This window comes from Oreochromis niloticus, linkage group LG14 (genome assembly GCF_001858045.2).
Source record: "Oreochromis niloticus isolate F11D_XX linkage group LG14, O_niloticus_UMD_NMBU, whole genome shotgun sequence".
Lineage (NCBI taxonomy): Eukaryota > Metazoa > Chordata > Actinopteri > Cichliformes > Cichlidae > Oreochromis > Oreochromis niloticus.
In genome coordinates this window covers 13983951-14003529 of record NC_031979.2, presented here as the reverse complement: position 1 = coordinate 14003529, position 19579 = coordinate 13983951, and the positions used below count along the sequence as shown (strand labels likewise).

Genomic DNA, 19579 nt, shown 5'->3' with positions numbered 1-19579 from the left:
CTGGGCATCCGATGTTTCTGATAGACGCAGTATGACAGGTTATTGTGTAAGCCTAAATGAAAATGGTCCTTTGATATCATGGAAACCAAAAGCAGACAACTACAGCACTATCAACTTGTGAAGCCGAATACATGGCATTAGCAGCAACAATTCAGGAGTGTATGTATTTGACTTATTTGATTCAAGATCTTGATGAGTTTGAGTATGAAATACCTATGATATTGGAGGACAATCAGGGAACAATCGCTTTGTCAAAAAATCCAGTGAACAGACAAAGATGTAAACACATTGATGTGAAATATCATTTTATAAGGTCAGCTGTACATGAAAGGAAAGTGCTCATTGATTACTGTCCAACTGAGTCAATGGTAGCAGATATGATGACGAAACCAGTTTCAAAGTCTAAGTTAGACAAATTCTCTGTATTTGTGTTTGGAATGTAAGATGTTTTTTTCGGAGGACTGTTTTTCCCCAACCTGTGTACAAGTGGGGGTGTTGGATTGTGTGTCCACAGGTGTTTGTACTTTGCGTCACAATAAAATGACGGTAAAAGGCTCCGCCCACTTCCTATCCATGTCTCACCATGCAACGACTTTGTGAATGGACTGGAGAAGTGTAGTGGCAGAGTCCTCCGTCAGAAATAAGATATGTGTGTTGACTTTTTATTCTCCCTCAAAAATATTATGCCATGACGTGGCCCAGAGCAGCTCTGCTAACAGTTTCATACAGTATTGTTTGACAGAAATAAAGGAGAAAATTCATTTGTTTTTGTTCATGTGTTTGTTTTTCTATGAGCTTTGATGTGATAAGTATCTGAGGCTGAGACCACGGGACTGTAAAACATGATTGTTGGGCTTCATTTCTGTACTGAACAGTCATTTTAAAATTAGTTAGTAATTAACAATTAACTAATGTTGTTCATGAAACTAAAGTGGCAATGGCAATGAAAATATAATATGGCCAATATTAAAGTTATTATTATATTAATCATTACTTGTTATTACAGCAGTGAACTTGAACTCTGTGTCAAATACTGAGCTTCAGTAAAGATTCAAGTTGCAGTTATTTATATTTCCCATCACCTTAAATCTTCACTCAAAGACAAGTATCTTTGACAGTGTATATATCGATGTATTATATATAAGAGACAAATGTTGTTCTTTTAATATGTTGGTATTACTAAATTTGGCTCAATGCTGACATATATGTGTAAAAATAAAATGTACGAGCTGTGATAACCGTTTGTGATAGAATGAAGAGTAGACTGATATATTAAATATTCCTTTATTGAGTGAGAAAATCAGACCATGTCATGTCATAACTGCTTTAAGTCCTACAGAATAGATATCAGAGCCTTAAACAGGCTGACTTCTGCTAAATGGGTCAAACTGGGCACAAAGTATACAAACACATAACATATTTATAGAATATGATGGAACACTATAGATCAACTTACCTCAGAATATATAAAGCATAGAAATAATTACAGCAATATGATCCAACAAACACAGCAGTACTACTAATGCAAAATACTCAAAGCTTCCTAGAACTGAAACAAACATGGACATTTATTTTGAGGTCCATTCTGCTGCTGATACATACTTTAGGTTTGTGAATATTAAACTTGTTCCTGCCTTTCATAGTGTTTCCCTTGAAGGCCCTGAGTACTTTCTCCCACACTAAAAACACTGGAATGATACAATTATTTGAACATGACCTAATCAGACTGATTCAGGACAGACAATGAGTTCTTTTAACCTTTTCTAGCATCCTTCACACAGAGGGAACAGTCTGTCTATTCTCTCCATCTGTCAGCTGCTGCTGGCTCTTCCTCCTCCTCTTCCTCACACACTGCTGAGTTTGTCCTGGTGGATCATCAGGGGTGCAAAGCCTCACAGATGATGTGCAGCAGTGGGTCCCTCAGTTTGTCCTCACTCTGGACACTTGCAGTTGTCACACATGGAAATCAAATGTGTGATAAGCTGCAGGATTCAAACACAAGTGTAACTTATAAATACATGTTCATACTTTTATTACACAATCAGAGAGAAAGACAAAGAGAGAGAGTGCAGGACAGACAGACAGGTGACAGTCTCAGGTGTACACACTGCTACAAAACAGCAAAAGAGAAGGAGGATTTAGTGTTTGTGTTATTCCGAGTGCTAAACAAGAAGAGTTCCCAGATGGTACAGTGGACACATGTGTGACTCCTGTGATTAAAGCTTCTTTCTTTCAGCTTAACGAGTGAAACAAACGTTCAAACACACGTTAAAGTCCGTTTGGCTCGACACCACCGAACAGAGGCAGCAATATAACATAGCTCACATTAACAGTGCAGTGAATCCTGCTTGTGCCGTGATATTCAGGACTGCAAACTGAGCAGCATTCACTGACTTTCAACTTGTTGTGTTTGTGGATATATGACTGACTTTAATTATCCATAAAAACATCACATTCTCTGTAAGATTAAGGTCGACTATTGAACGGCGTATATTTTAAAGTAAAGGCTTTAAAACAAAGTAAACGCTGAAAGTACAAACATCACTAATGTCACATAACTTTTTAATTAGATTTGTGCTGTATGTTTGATTATTAATGTATTTTAATGTATTTTATGTATTTCTGTCTTATATTACTGTGAAGCACTTTGTGGTTTTTATCCTGTGAAAAGTGCTATATAAATAAATTGAATTGAATTGAATTGAATTGAATAACTTTGCCAACATGTGGCCAACAGTAATGTTTTAATGTTCTTCGTTATTAAACATTTGTACATAAATAAGTGAATTAATATTCAGTACTTACTTTTCCAAGTTTACTCTTTGGCCGCCCCGCTTCCGCTGTTTTTTTTCGGCAAAATTATCCACACCCAACGCCGCGCTATGCATTCTGGGATATGTTGGGCCATGAAGTCTACACAGCCACATCCTTCAAATTCAGGGAAATGAAGGACGCATTTGTGGGCCACATTTCGAGCAGCCTTTGAATTGAAACTTAAAATGCGGCCTTTAAGGCTGCAGACCCTGAATTGGGATACAGCCCCTGTTGCTCTCCCCTGTCTGTGTTCTCTGTCAAATCCCTGTGTGAAGCCATGTCTCTGAGTCTGTCTCTGTGATTTTGTGTTTCCTGCTTTACTTTCAAGGTCTTTGTCTCATGTCAGTGTTTTCAGTTTTGCTTCCTTGGTCTCGTTAGCCCTGATGTCTCCCACCAGTGTTCACCTCCTGCCTCTCATTCCCCTCGTTATGTCCTGTGTATTTTAGCCCTGTATTTTCTGTGCTCCCTGTCGCGTCGTAAACGGCACTAATCCTGTGCTGTGTGTCTCCCCGTGGATTAGTTTTGTATTGCCTTTTATTTTCCAACCAGCAATAAAGCTGCCGTTTTTGAGTTTCACTCCAGTCTTCCGAGAGTCTGCATTTTGGGTCCTTTTCCTCGTTCCTGCCTGCACACAGCTGAACTATGACATTTAGGTATGTAGACATGGTCTACATACATACCTGCATGTTAGACCTAATCCCGAACCAAACTATTTAAAGCGGTATTTCCTTTAATTGTTGCTCCAGTTTTGGATATAATGAATTTATTTTTAGAAAATGGATACGTACCATACAATTTTAAGGTTGCTGTAATTAAACCTCTATTTAAGAAACCCTCTTTTAATCAAGACAACTTAATGAACTATAGACCTATATCTAATCTTCCCTTCATATCTAAAATTCTTGAGGTAATAGTTGCCAATCAGGTGTGTTAGCACTTAAACAATAACGACCTGTTTGAAGAGTTTCAATCTGGCTTTAGAGCTCATCATAGCACTGAAACAGCTCTGGTGAAAGTTACTAATGATATTCTCATGGCCTCAGATAATGGACTGGTGACCATTCTGGTTCTACTGGACCTCAGTGCTGTTTTTGACACATTCAATCACAATATTCTCATAGAAAGGTTTGAAAATGTTGCAGGGATCAAAGGAACAGCACTAGGCTGGTTTAAATCTTACTTGTCCAACAGACTCAAGGTTTGTTTACGTAAATGATAAATCCTCTTCAACCTCTATGGTTACTTGTGGCGTACCACAGGGTTCTGTACTTGGACTGATCCTTTTTACTATATATGTTCCCTATTGGTAAAATCATTAGACAGCATGGGATAAATTTCCATAGCTATGCACACCTAAATCCTGATGAACCTAATCAGTTATAAAGATTACGGGCATGCTTGGAAGACATAAAAACCTGGATGTCTTCAAACTTCCTCCTTTTGAATTCCGCCAAGACAGAAGTTGTCTTTGGACCAGAAGCTCAGAAAAACAAATTACTTGGTCAGTCCCTTCATCTGGATGGCATTAAATTAGCCTCCAGTAATAAAGCAAAGAACCTCTGTGTTATTTTTTGACAAAGACATGTCATTTAGATCTGACATGAAAGCGGTTTCTAGGGTCTCCTCCTTCCACCTCCGTAATATTGCTAAAATTAGAAACATCCCATCCAGGAGTGATGCTGAAAAACTAGTTGATGCCTTTGTTACTTCAAGGCTGCATTACTATAACTCTTAACTATCAGGAAGTCCACATAATGCAACTAAAAGTCTTCAGCTGATCCAAAATGCTGCAGCCAGGGTTCTGATGAATATCAAAAGAACAGATGACATCTCCTCCCGTGTTTTAAATGCACTTTAGAACAGCACGCAGCAACACTACATATGAGCGAGCGGAGGGAGGCATGGGGTCTTCACAGAGCCCCACTCTCTGCCAGCCGTCAGGGCGGGGGGCCTGAAGGTGGAATTGGCCATCTGATCGAGGCCTGGGTTGCAGCGGCCCCCTGCCACTGCGGAGCCGGGGACGGTCTGCTTGATTTCCACCTCAGGGAGGAGGGCAACATCTGGGTCTGGGTATGAGTTTCCCCCTCCGGGGCAAGAATACCTGGACCTGGGATGTAGAGAATGTTTGGGGAGTGTGATTGTGTGTACAGTGTCCATTTATGTCTGTGTCCACGTTGGGTGAGGGCCGAGTGTTTGTGGTTGTGTGTATGAGGGTGGGAAGGTATGTTTGTGTCTGCCGTACACATCACCACCAACAACACCACAAGCAGAGCACAAGTTTTAAGCCAGCGTGGTGTGATTATAGATGCCGTGCAGGTGGGTCCATCTCACATGCAGCGGCATCGCAGAACACGCCCCGCCACATACCCTCTTCCCCCGACTAAGACCGGGGAGCCACCTCCCCCCCTCCATGAGCAAGCGAGGGAATCGGCCTGGAGCATCAGCGCCCCAGCCCAGCCACGGGGAAGTGACTACCTGGGCGTTCGCCTGTAGATCTAGCGGCGCTGGTGACGAGGTGGTTCCAGGGACCGCCCACGCTTCCAGCGGCACCCCCATCCCGCTAGCGCACCAGCCTGTGGCTCACCTGAGCCGGTCGTTCCCTCGTGCTGTCCAACAATTACAATAATTATACGGTTGCTGTAACAGATTGTAGATACAATGCAGGTGAGTCCATCTCACCTGCAGCAGCATCCCAGACCAGCCACAATAATAAAGATTTTTCTATTTCATTATAAACTTTGTCCTAATTATGTCATGAGTTTTTACTATTTAAAAAGAAAAAGAAAGCATCACAAAAAACACTTAAGGTCATGAAAATTAATTGTATTGCTGCAATACTTAAATATCTGTGGTCTAATCTATTTTTATTCACCAATCTCATTGTAGCAATAATATGCCTTTTTGGTCCAAGTTAATTATTTGAATTTTAAAACTCTTTTAGCCAAATAACTTTGAAGTTGTTACTAAAACTCGTCATCCCCATTTACTACTTTTGTTTCATTCTTTAAAAATTTAGAAGCATAAATATCAGTCTTTTGGAAAAATTACATTTTATACAGTATTATTAAGTCTACATATTCCAAGTGAGTTATGTCTGAATGCACTAGAGCAATTTAACTCTATTACATCATAGCATTCTATTTGCAAGAATCCCAGTGTTAATCCACTGTTCTTGGCCAATGATATCCACTCCTCAGCACTATGGGGGCGCTAATGTACATCTACGCTGGTTGCCAACCACCATGAACATTTAAAGAGCAGAAGAAGAAGAAGAGGCCACTAAAGAGTTCAGGTGCACGACATGAGGATTTAATGAGACAGCTTTTATCTTACTGCTTTCGTGGAAGATCAGGTGAGAACCATACAAATTCCCTTACACATGATGTTTATATAAATATATTCATCCAATAAAGCAAAGTAATATAGGTTATTATATTACGTTCGGATACACCGAAGCATCTAATTTTTGACAGTTTAGCTAGCCAGCATGCTAGTAGCAAAAGTTTGACATTCTGTTGCTGTTGGTTTGATTAATTTTGGTTTTAGCATCACAAAACTTGTGGTTTTAAAACTAGTGAGATCTGTTTTCAGAAAATATTTTACAAATGAAACAAAAACTGTAGGACAAATATGTTTATTGTTCAACCATACTAAATCATTATTTTAATTTATAACTTTAAGAAATATAAAAGGTTAAGGAAATGTGGATATGAAAATTAACTCATTAAGATTTGCAGTAACCTTAGACCAAATAAAATATACGAAACAGAACTTCCACAGGTAGGGCATGCAGCCTCTGACACAGTGATACAAGATAGGAGGAACTGTTGGGAAACACAGATATTTGGAACCTTTAGGGGAGCTCTCCCCAACATAAATAGATTTTTCGATCTGTTTATTTCTATGTCTACATACATTTTGTAGTATAATGTGTTATTTCTAAAGTCATTAATACCTGATCTTTGCAGGGGATGGCGGCAACAAGGCCACGGAGAGCTAAAATAAATCCCAGACAAGATGCTAGTTATTACTGCTCCTTAGGTGAAGACAAGGCAGGATTTGATGTGAGGTATATTGATTCATTTAAAGGTGAGTTGATTCCAAAGAATGCAGTCAGCTTCTCAAAATAGAAATTTTTATGTTTTTTGTAGTTTTTTTGTAGCATACCATGCATGAGAAAATTAATAATCACGAATATAATTATACTTGTTTTATTATTATTATTATATTTCTATTTTTTCCTTGTCTTTCCCCAAGGAATTATGAACATGTTACATGTTCCAAAATAAATAATACAATATAATCAAATAAAAAACATATTTAAAAACAAGAAGGATTTAATTAAATGGTTTATAGTTTATTGCCCAATTTGTTTTTGATGTGTGTCTTTAGGTCGCGGTGTGTTCAGCTGTCGGTCATTTCAAAAGGGAGATTTTCTTTTTGAGTACAGAGGACAAATCATAACTAAAGAGGAACAAGAAAACCGAATGAAACTTTACCATGATGCACTCAAGGTTTTCATATTTGATTTCAAGTTCAATGGAAAACAGTTATGGTATGTAACTGCTTTGATAAAGGATAAAATACATGAGGTTTACAAATTATAATATTCAAATAATATTTTGAATTGAATATTAAAATGTTATTCAGACGTTCTACAACCTAATATACTTAATGACTTTCTTTACAGAGTGTAATTGTTATTGTATACTTTTTGTTTTAGTGTTGATGCTGCCAGAGAGGACGGCTCACTTGGCAGACTTGTAAATGACGATAATGTGAATCCAAACAGTAAAATGACAGTTACCAGAGTGGATGGAAGGCCCCATCTCTGTTTGTTTGCAATCAAAGATATTGGTCCAGGAGAAGAAATCACCTATAACTATGGTGATTCCAACTGGCCATGGAGAAGCAAGGTATAATGTAAATAGTACAGTATAAGTATAAATACTATTAAATGAATAAAGGCTATACTGAAAAGTATGCATACACACACGGGTCCTGTGTAATACTCAACTGGACAGGTCCAGACATTAGGAGGACTGTATTCATCTTGGCTAGACCCAAATACTGCCATTCATTATTCATGCTTCTTCCTTAGAAATCCAACATGGTGGCATCTCAGGCTGTGGATGAGAATGCAGCCAGTTCCTCTCCTAACGACGCAACAAAGGTAAATTGGAGTTTCAGTGTCAGATTGTTTTAGTTGTAGACTGAGGTGCTAGTTATTAGGCAGTATTGAGGTATGTGGGTCCTTGGTTATCTTGACCAAGTAAGATGCACGCATTAGGAGGACTGAGATTTGAAACAGGAAGTATAAACAACTGAGTTCTACCTACAAGTGCGCCCACACACACGGGTCCTGTGTATTACTCAACTGGACAGGTCCAGACATTAGGAGGACTGAGTTTAGAAATGAATTCAGATCAATGAGAGTTACTCTGGCAATTGTGCATACACACATGGGTCCTGTGTATTACTCAACTGGACAGGTCCAGACATTAGGAGGACTGTATTCATCTTGGCTAGACCCAAAGACTGCCATTCATTATTCATGCTTCTTCCTTAGAAATCCAACATGGTGGCATCTCAGGCTGTGGATGAGAATGCAGCCAGTTCCTCTCCTAACGACGCAACAAAGGTAAATTGGAGTTTCAGTGTCAGATTGTTTTAGTTGTAGACTGAGGTGCTAGTTATTAGGCAGTATTGAGGTATGTGGGTCCTTGGTTATCTTGACCAAGTAAGATGCACGCATTAGGAGGACTGAGATTTGAAAAAGGAAGTATAAACAACTGAGTTCTACCTACAAGTGCGCCCACACACACGGGTCCTGTGTATTACTCAACTGGACAGGTCCAGACATTAGGAGGACCGAGTTTAGAAATGAATTCAGATCAATGAGAGTTACTCTGGCAATTGTGCATACACACACGGGTCCTGTGTATTACTCAACTGGACAGGTCCAGACATTAGGAGGACTGTATTCATCTTGGCTAGACCCAAAGACTGCCATTCATTATTCATGCTTCTTCCTTAGAAATCCAACATGGTGGCATCTCAGGCTGTGGATGAGAATGCAGCCAGTTCCTCTCCTAACGAAGCAACAAAGGTAAATTGGAGTTTCAGTGTCAGATTGTTTTAGTTGTAGACTGAGGTGCTAGTTATTAGGCAGTATTGAGGTATGTGGGTCCTTGGTTATCTTGACCAAGTAAGATGCACGCATTAGGAGGACTGAGATTTGAAACAGGAAGTATAAACAACTGAGTTCTACCTACAAGTGCGCCACACACACGGGTCCTGTGTATTACTCAACTGGACAGGTCCAGACATTAGGAGGACCGAGTTTAGAAATGAATTCAGATCAATGAGAGTTACTCTGGCAATTGTGCATACACACACGGGTCCTGTGTATTACTCAACTGGACAGGTCCAGACATTAGGAGGACTGTATTCATCTTGGCTAGACCCAAAGACTGCCATTCATTATTCATGCTTCTTCCTTAGAAATCCAACATGGTGGCATCTCAGGCTGTGGATGAGAATGCAGCCAGTTCCTCTCCTAACGACGCAACAAAGGTAAATTGGAGTTTCAGTGTCAGATTGTTTTAGTTGTAGACTGAGGTGCTAGTTATTAGGCAGTATTGAGGTATGTGGGTCCTTGGTTATCTTGACCAAGTAAGATGCACGCATTAGAAGGACTGAGATTTGAAACAGGAAGTATAAACAACTGAGTTCTACCTACAAGTGCGCCCACACACACGGGTCCTGTGTATTACTCAACTGGACAGGTCCAGACATTAGGAGGACCGAGTTTAGAAATGAATTCAGATCAATGAGAGTTACTCTGGCAATTGTGCATACACACACGGGTCCTGTGTATTACTCAACTGGACAGGTCCAGACATTAGGAGGACTGTATTCATCTTGGCTAGACCCAAAGACTGCCATTCATTATTCATGCTTCTTCCTTAGAAATCCAACATGGTGCCATCTCAGGCTGTGGATGAGAATGCAGCCAGTTCCTCTCCTAACGACGCAACAAAGGTAAATTGGAGTTTCAGTGTCAGATTGTTTTAGTTGTAGACTGAGGTGCTAGTTATTAGGCAGTATTGAGGTATGTGGGTCCTTGGTTATCTTGACCAAGTAAGATGCACGCATTAGGAGGACTGAGATTTGAAACAGGAAGTATAAACAACTGAGTTCTACCTACAAGTGCGCCCACACACACGGGTCCTGTGTATTACTCAACTGGACAGGTCCAGACATTAGGAGGACCGAGTTTAGAAATGAATTCAGATCAATGAGAGTTACTCTGGCAATTGTGCATACACACACGGGTCCTGTGTATTACTCAACTGGACAGGTCCAGACATTAGGAGGACTGTATTCATCTTGGCTAGACCCAAAGACTGCCATTCATTATTCATGCTTCTTCCTTAGAAATCCAACATGGTGGCATCTCAGGCTGTGGATGAGAATGCAGCCAGTTCCTCTCCTAACGACTCAACAAAGGTAAATTGGAGTTTCAGTGTCAGATTGTTTTAGTTGTAGACTGAGGTGCTAGTTATTAGGCAGTATTGAGGTATGTGGGTCCTTGGTTATCTTGACCAAGTAAGATGCACGCATTAGGAGGACTGAGATTTGAAACAAGAAGTATGAAACCCCAACCCTAAATCTGGTTTGCATAAAGACGTAGTTCTCGGCTTGGTTGAAATGAACTCTGATGTAGTTAGATCGCATATTTGAATTTCAGCTGATCAAGGAGCAAGAATGAAGCTTACTATAGCAAGGAGCATGTAAATACAACCGAAACAATCGCTAAACTCTTTCCTGTTAATGCTAAGCACATTTATGTAACATTGTTGTGTAAAGGCCATCCGTTATGTCTTGATGGATTCATGACTTCATGATTTAATTATACTTTTTTACACTCCCAGTCAAAACTTTGGACACATCTTCTCATTTCAGAAAGAACAAATTGTAAGTCTAATCTTTTTTGGGGGTTGTGGGTCCACAATGAATTTTCTTTTCATTGTGGTTTTGTAATATATACCATAATATAAAACCTAGAAGAACAAATTGTTTTGAAATTGATCTATATACAGCAGGTATTTTTCCCTTTAAATTTTGCATTGCAAAAGTTACAAAAATTGATTTAATAGTTTTAGTAACACTTGAACCTGTTTTTTTTTTTTTTTTTTTTTTTTTTTCTTCCGTCCTTAACTCCTTTTTAAAGAGGAACCAAAACAACTATTTGGTTGTGATATTTTACATCACAAAAGTATGAATTTTGTTTTTGATTACACTGTTTTTTTTTGTTTTTTTTTACCAAACAGGACTGCGATCATGATCTAGTCCCTGACGAAATGTCAAGTTTAGAAAAATGTTTTGCATGTGGAGGACCTTTTTCGCCTCTGAAATGGAGTGGTGTGAGATGTGAAGGTAATTATTTAATTATGGAAGGTTGGGTACATTAGAATATCTTAAATATGATCCATAAGGAACACTATAAAAACTAATCCATAAGTAAATATGATATATGTTCATAATGAACCTTTTACATCTGCACTTTTTACATATTTACTTACCATGTCATTATTAAAGCTGCTATACCCAATTTGCAAAACAAGTTAGCTTAACATATTTTTTTCATGTTCATAACAACATTTTAACAAAGCATAGCTATAAATGTTGTTTGGAGATTAAAGAAAAAAAATGAAGTGGTTCTGTTGCATTTGTCTAAAACCATCAGCCAATAACATGGCTCAGTCCAGAAAAACGATAGAACAGTCTTACCTGACTCCTTAAATTCTACATTAACATGGCTCCACCACACTATGCACTGGCCTGTTTAGCAGCAAAGCACACCAGGGGGTGTGGCCTATGGATAATATCCAATGGGAGGGGGGAGCCTTCTTGACTGTGTTTATGCTTCCATCTAGCCTGTTTTTTAAATTGGGGAAAGCGGCTTTAACTACCTTTCTTTTATTAACTTAATTTTTCTCTGTCTAGTTTGCTACCAGTCCTGGCACAAAAGATGTTATGTTAGCCACAAGGTGAACCTCACTGAACCTCTTCCAGAGGTAAGTGTTTTTGCAGAATTCTTCTCAGTAAAATATGTAAGGTAAACAAAGTCTTACTTTGTGTTTTTGATTGTTATTAGGTCGTTAGTGAAGATAGTTCAAGTGAGGGGGCTTCATCAGAAGAGGAATATGTGCCAGATTCTATAGCTGACTCAGACAGCTCATGGGACAACAAATCAGAGCCTTTAAATATAAGTTGCAAACAAGTACAGAACTCTGAGATCTCCAGCAGTCAATCTGCTTGCAAAACGAAAAGACCTCGCCTAGAAAGTTTTTTAGAGAGAGTAGGACAAAGAATTTCAGAAGATGCCGAATCAATATCTGAAGATGGAATTGGCACAAGACAGCTCGACGTATCAGGGGTTATTGCCACAGCAGAAAAGTCTGATGCTGAAGGCATTGTTGATGACTCTGATGCTACGGCTGAAGATTCCTTAAAAACATCCTCCTCACTAAGAAACAAAACATACTGCTACATTTGTGGAAAACTACAGACAAAGTTTACACGTCATTTAAAAACTCATGAGAAATCACATGCAGATGTTGCTCGAGTTTTAAGTCTTCCCAAGAAGTCCAAAGACCGTTTGAAAATGCTTTCTAAGCTGCGAAACAAGGGAAACCACAGACATAACTCGGAGGTCATCGCAAGTGGGATTGGATCATTAAAAACCAGACGCACATCAAAAAAACCCTACAAAGGAAAAGACTATATTCACTGCATTTATTGCGAGGCATTATATCTTAAAAGAGATCTTTGGAGACATGTTCGTAAATGTTCTTCAAAACCAGTGGAGGCCAATTCAGAGGGGGGACGAAAAAAGGTCTTGTCCCTGGCCTGTATGAGTGAGTCAGCTCTGTGTCAGCAAGTTTCCCCCGGTGTTTGGAAGATATTAGCTGTCATGAAAGATGATGAAATAACTTCTACTGTGCGAAGTGACTTCTCTATTCTTCAGCTTGCTCAATCATTCTTTAACAAACATGGGAATGATCCCACCAAATTTGACTACATTCGCCAGACACTCCGAGAATGTGGAAGACTTCTGCTCACACTTCGGAAAGAATGCTCAATACACACTTTTGAGGATGCTGTAAGACCTGCAAATTTCAATGTGGTTATCAAAGCTGTTAAGAAGGTGTCTGGGTATGATGAAGAAAAGAACTGCTACTCGACTCCAAGCCTTGCTTTAAAGTTGGGACACTCACTGCAGAAAGTCTGTGATATTATACATTGCAGAGCACTGATGGCAGAAGACAGTGCACTGATAAAGTCAACCCAGAGTTTCAAAACCCTTTATGCTACAAAGTGGTCAGAACTCATCTCCCATACTGCATTAACCACACTAACGAGCGGCACTTCAACAAGCCTTCCACACTTCCTTTCACAGAAGATGTTCAGCGTCTTCATAGACATCTGGAGAAGACTACAGAACAAGCACTGAAGGACTTGGAAGAGCATAGTTCACCAAAATCATACAGTGAACTTTGTAAAGCTACCATGGCAAATGTAATACTATTTAACAGGAGAAGAGGGGGAGAAATTTCAAAGATGACACTGAATGGCTTCCAGGAGAGAGACACTAGTACCCTGCACAAGGATGTTGCATTTGGACTGACAAAATTTGAACTTTACCTTTGTCAACACTTCAGTCGTGTAGAATTGAGGGGTAAACGAGGACGCAAGGTTGCAGTGCTACTTTCACCAGACATGGTGAATGCCATAACACGGCTGACAGAGAAAAGACAAGACTGTGGTGTTCTGGCAGAAAACATATTCCTGTTTGCCAGACCTCATTGTCTGACTCCCTACAGAGGACAGGACTGTTTGAGGATTTATGCGACTGAATGTGGGGCTGAAAACCCTGAACACCTACGTTCAACGCAGTTGCGCAAACATGTCGCAACTTTGTCTCAGATCTTAAACCTCAAGAATCACGAGTTAGACCAAGTTGCCAACTTCCTAGGTCATGATATTCGTGTTCATCGGGAATATTATAGACTTCCAGAGGCTACTACCCAGCTTGCCAAATATCCAAACTACTGATTGCCATGGAGAAAGGGTCTCTCAAAGCCTTCAAGGCAAAACACTTGAAGAGATTGAAATCGAAGGTAAAGTGGTGTTAAGGTTAAGAATTATACACGTTTCCTGCACTATAACCTTATAATTCATTAAGACAATCTTTTATTTTGTTAGATAACCTACAGTTGACAGATTCAAGTGAAGAAAGTGAGGTCGGAGCGGAGTGTGAGGAGGTCGGAGCGGAGCGTGAGGAGGTCGGAGCGGAGCGTGAGGAGGTCGGAGCGGAGCGTGAGGAGGTCGGAGCGGAGCGTGAGGAGGTCGGAGCGGAGCGTGAGGAGGTCGGAGCGGAGCGTGAGGAGGTCGGAGCGGAGCGTGAGGAGGTCGGAGCGGAGCGTGAGGTCAATGAAGGAAATCTTGTATATCCACAGATTGGTAAGTACAATGTGATTAGTCTCAACTTTGTTCAATTTATGAAATCACATGACTAATAGACTTTATTACAGATTCTATAGATACTAGAATGATGAAGAAAGTTGTCAAGGAACCTCCAGGTATGTGTTTGTCATCATTTATTGAAGCTTTTACCTTTGTAACTACTTCCTAGACACTTTTGCTATCTTTGCTATCTTTATGTAAAAAAAAAAAAAGATAATTCATTACTATCATTTTTCCAGTGATTGTTACCTTTGTCCAAATGGTAATTTAAAGAAAGTCAAGGATCTTTCTAAAGACCAGCTCAACAGAATAGAAAGGTCAGTTTTGGAGGATGGTCAGGTAGGAAATGCTAGTTTGAACAGGTGATTTTGAGCTGTGATTTAAAGTTCTAGAGAGAATCTAATGAGCAGAGGAAGTTCCAGAGGGTGCAATTAGCAGTGGCAAAGGATTGTACCCTCAGATTTATGATTTTGATGATGGGGGTAAGGAGGTTAGTGTTAGCAGTGTTGTGGGAGAGTGACAGTAAAGACAATCCCTCAGGGTGGCGGGGCGAGGTTGTTGAAGGCTTAAAAGTTGATTAGGAGTTTGCACTCAATACTATAGTCAGTGTGCAGCCAGTAATGTTCTTTTTAGGATGTGGTGATATAGTCTCTAGAGTGAGTGCAGTAGAGTAAGGGGGCAGCAGAGTTCTTAATAGATTGCAGTTCTTGGAGGTGAGTTTGGGGAAAGCAAAGATGCTGGGATTCTTTTTGAGGGTGGAGAGAATGGATAGGATTAGGAAGAACAATATCATTGGGACTGCACATGTTGGAAAAATGTCTACATTGTTCTACATTGGCCAGGTTGAGGTTGTGTTGGGCATGTGCAAACAAGGGACAGTGAGGAAGGTTTGTTGAAGGATGTTAGAAAGGAAGGTGCCCTGCAGGAGACAGAAGGAGATGAGATTAATCAAGAGAGATGAAAATAGTTGGTGTGTGGAGGGCTGATCTACTACTCTTTATTTACCTGGTTTGCGCTTCTGAAGTATTCCCTCTACGCTCTCATCCTCTTTCTACAGTAAATCAGTGGTGAGTGGAAAGTTGACCAGTCACCGGAGTAGTGATGGGTCGTTCGTGAACGAAATGGCTCTTAGAGCCGGTTCTTTGAAGTGAACGATGCGAGCCGGCTCCTTATTGGGAGCCGTGGATTTTTTTTTTTTACTTTCTCTTGCCCTCTCTCTCACTTTTTTCGCTGCACGTCAGCCTTGTGTTTGCGCTGAGTAGAGACGGGAGGGGCGCAAACAGAGCCTTGCGTTTGCACCCCTCCCGCCTCTGAGCAGAGGGAGGAGCTAGGGGCGGTAGTTACACTCGCAACAGCAGTAGCACACGAAAAGAGCAGCAGGGAGAGAGAGAGAAAGAGAGCCGGGAGCAACAACAAGAGACAATGTCGTCACATTAGAAAGGTGGAGTAAAGAAAATGAGTGACACCAAGAAAAGAAGCAAAATCTAGAACCATTTAAATTTTACTGACAATACATAGGCAGAGTGTAGAGTCTGCAAGAAAAGGATATCATATAGAGCCGGTGCACGGGCACCTGAAAACTGTCCACTCATCAGTGCGATGGGAAGATAAAACACAGTGAGTTAAGTGTGATATAAGTGAAGCTGCCAGTGTGTCTACCCACTGAGCTGAGCACTGGGCACTTGGTATTTTTAAATTTAAAGTTTAAATTTTAAAAGTTAAATTGTAAATGGTAGGTTTTTGTATTTTATAATTTATTTTTTAATTTTATGTGGAGTGAATAAATAAAAGCATATTTATATAATGAACATATATACATAGAAACACGTTTTTAAACATTAGTAATTCATTTTGTGCATAATTTTATATTGTTGTTAATAATAAATGAATGAAAGCAACAAAACAACCTGAAGAGCCGGTTCGGGAGCCGAAAGAGCCGGCTCTTTTTAGTGAGCCGAGCCGAGAGAGCCGGATCTCTAAAAGAGCCGGAAATCCCATCACTACACCGGAGTCTTGTTTGGAGAAAATTCAGCCTTGTATCTTTTAATATCAGCTGTAATAGCTCTAGCCATATTCCACATTCACATGTGTCACCTTAAACTAAAAGTCATAGTTGCGACTCTGGATTTATCTTAGAAACCATATTCAAGATTTCAAGGTCCATTAGTTGCTTGACCACATTCAGGAGCATTTGACATTACATTATAAGAGATTTAATACAACAAATATATGCTTACTGTTTTGTTTTGTTTTTCAGCACAAAGTAAAAATGGAGCGGGTAAGGTCATTGAACCCAACAGAATACTAAACAAGGAGATGAAGCCAAGCAGTAAGAAGAAAACAAATAAACAATCTGGTAAATGGTGACATGCATACAAAAGTCACTTAAGCACAAATGTAAACTTCATGCATTTTTGAACCCAGTTATCCACACCACCCAAGCCAGTATGGTGACTATGCTCATCTTTCTGCCAGGGACCGTACCATAATTCTACAACTTGGTTAGACAATTATATTAACCTACTTGGTAAGGTAAAACATAAATCACATTCAATGTGGAACAATACCTTGTATTAAGTAATGGGATAAATGTTTAAATTACTTTCCCTATGCCTGTTTTAATCTGTAATACATTTAAATACTTATCATTTTCAAAACAGCAATGCACCAAAACAATTAATAAACAAAGCAATGAGAACATATTATGATTTGGGTTTTTAATTTTGAGGATTCCTCAACCATTGGGCTTCTACATTATCTCCATACTCTGAACATCATCTTATTCCCATAGGCAGAATCTGGATAATATTGGAAAATTTGGGCTGGTTTGGCTAATTGTGGGCTGTAACCTGAACGTCTTGAAGAAAATTATGTTCACTGAAAAAACCTGAAGGCCCACCTCATGGTCAGGCAGGGTCCACCCTTGTTTTTAAATAAACATTTGAGTCAGACAGTTATATATGAAATGTTTGACTATATGTTATACATTTCAAATTATTACAATATCATGCTATACATGTTTTTTGTTGTATAACGGTGTGTGGAATAAAATGCTCTCCATCCATAGTGATTTGCCATAGCTATTTATTGGAATTCTGACTTAATGTGGGCTACCTTTCAGAATTTTACATTTAAATAAATGTATTCATCCATTGTAATAAGTATTTAAACAGTCAGCATTACAGGATTTATACCAAAGAAACACTGTTACAACAAATTCACCTTAAAGGGGACATATTATGCAAAACCCACTTTTTTTTGTTGCTTTTGTATGTATATTTGGTTATGAATTGCCTCCCGACTCCTTAAGTGTAGGTTTTCAACAACTAAAAAAGGAGCTCTTTTAGGTCCCAGGTAGTGTATTTTGCACAATCCAGCATAATCACAGCCTCAGCACCTGTCCTCGTGGACAATGCAAAGGCCGTCTTTGGGCTGTGTAGACTAAACACTAACTGTTCTTAGCAGGGCTGTAAAACTAGTGTGTGCAGAACTCAATTCTTCGGCTTATTTGAAGGAAGCCGATTATCGCCATTATATTTTTGCATCCTACAACCATGTCAACTCACACAATTGAGCATAATACGTCCCCTTTAATTTAAAAATTGTTTAAAAAGTAGTTTGTTTACATTTATTTTTTTCTGCTTCTAGCTTCTCTGGAAAATGCAAGGAGGGTCAAAAAGCATCCTTGGTCTCCCACGGAGGTTGCTGCGATAATGAAGTATTTTGGCGAACATATCAAAAAGGAAAACTGGCCACTATTATCGAATGCCAGCAATGCAAAACTGCAGAAGATCCTGCTCTGGCTGGTCGTTCTATTCAAAACATCAGAGATTTTGTGAGGAATCGGGGCGTGTCGTTGAAGAAAAAAGAAAATCCTATGTAGAGGAGTCTACATAACTCCAAAGTACTTCTTGGAGGAGTTACAAAAGATATTTTGTATGTTTTGGTTTCTCATTTATTTATTTTAGAATTTTACTATTAGAAGATTGGTAAATTCATTTTGTTGACACTGTTTTAGTGCATCTGATCTAAGAGGACATATAATTTTATATTGCCAGTTATTTTCATTTCTGTTAACAAAACAATCCTGTTTTTGTAAAATGCACTCAATTTGTTCCTTTTATTCACCTGTTGCCCTTTTAATACACACAAAACACATGTTTGTGTATGTGTATGGCCTTTGTCCTGTTAATAAAGTTAGCCCTGACAATTACTGTTCATGTCAGGGGGAGGAGCCAAGTTACCTAATTAGTGTTGTCCTCTTATTACACCATGGTGTCAGGTTCTTATATTTTGAGTTCTGGTGTGTTTTTCACAATTTTGAAGTGAGATTTGTGTTGTACAACTCAAATGGGATTTTTAAAGATGCACTTCATCTATCTAGCACAAGCGGAAAGGGGGGTCCGTTTAGTGTTGCAAAAATCTTGTTTGAAAAAATTGTCCTTCCAATTCACCTTTACCAGTATGTGTGTGTGTGTGTGTGTGTGTGCACAAGCAGAGGAAAAAAATGGGCCTCAGGAATTTCAGTTCTTTAATAATCAGCTAGTTACTATTAATCACCAAGCTACGGCTCAACAAGCTTAGGAATGCAGCCTTTGAGCACGCACACACACACGCATGCACACACACAGACACACACACACACAGACACACACACACATGCATGCAGTCATATTTCTTTCACAGGACATTACATTACCTTAAATGTATTAACCTTACACTTAACCGTCACCCTAAAGGTTTACAGTGCAGGAAAAGACGCATCTGCACATATGAAGAACACAAATTGTAGTTTCACAGTTAACAACACACAGTGAGTTGTGTCTGTGAGTGTCTTGTTGTTGGTGTGTTGTCAGTCTTCCCCAAACCCGTTCTGATAAGAAATTTAGCGCTCTAGCAGGTACCCACATGTTGAAGGCAAGCTGGGTGCCGCTGGGTGAGGGGTGACAGAGGGTGCGTGCTTGGGGAGGGCAATACGAATGTTAGGGGGCTATGTGAGGACAATGGGCCTCTCCTTCTTCCTTGCCTCCACCACTGGCACTACTGTCTTGATTCAGCACACTGCGAGGGGGAGAGAAAACACTGCCTCTTTTGTATGACCTATGAAGACAGACCAGCCCTCCCTCTTTTCCTCACCCCCATCTCTCCATCTGCCCCCTCCTCTCTCCCTCTGCTCAGTCAGCCCTGTCTTTCTGTGTAATGTGCACCTGCTCAGCCTGCAAGACATCGC

General features: G+C 39.7%; 2 protein-coding genes across 6 annotated transcripts in view; one reads left to right on the top strand and one right to left on the bottom strand.

Moving 5' to 3' along the window:
• veph1 (ventricular zone expressed PH domain-containing 1) overlaps positions 1-19579 on the bottom strand; it is a 119915-nt gene that overhangs the window by 93008 nt on the left and 7328 nt on the right. The gene's annotated exons all lie outside the window — the stretch shown is intronic.
• Positions 2836-18592, top strand: LOC109204985 (histone-lysine N-methyltransferase mes-4). Its single transcript, XM_025898360.1, has 14 exons — positions 2836-3467; positions 6012-6166; positions 6783-6903; positions 7207-7369; positions 7538-7730; positions 7916-7987; positions 8384-8455; positions 8852-8923; positions 9319-9390; positions 9787-9858; positions 10255-10326; positions 11151-11256; positions 16607-16705; positions 17998-18592. Exons 3-14 carry the CDS (start codon positions 6786-6788, stop codon positions 18186-18188), a joined length of 1302 nt encoding a protein of 433 aa, XP_025754145.1. The 5' UTR covers positions 2836-3467; positions 6012-6166; positions 6783-6785; the 3' UTR covers positions 18189-18592.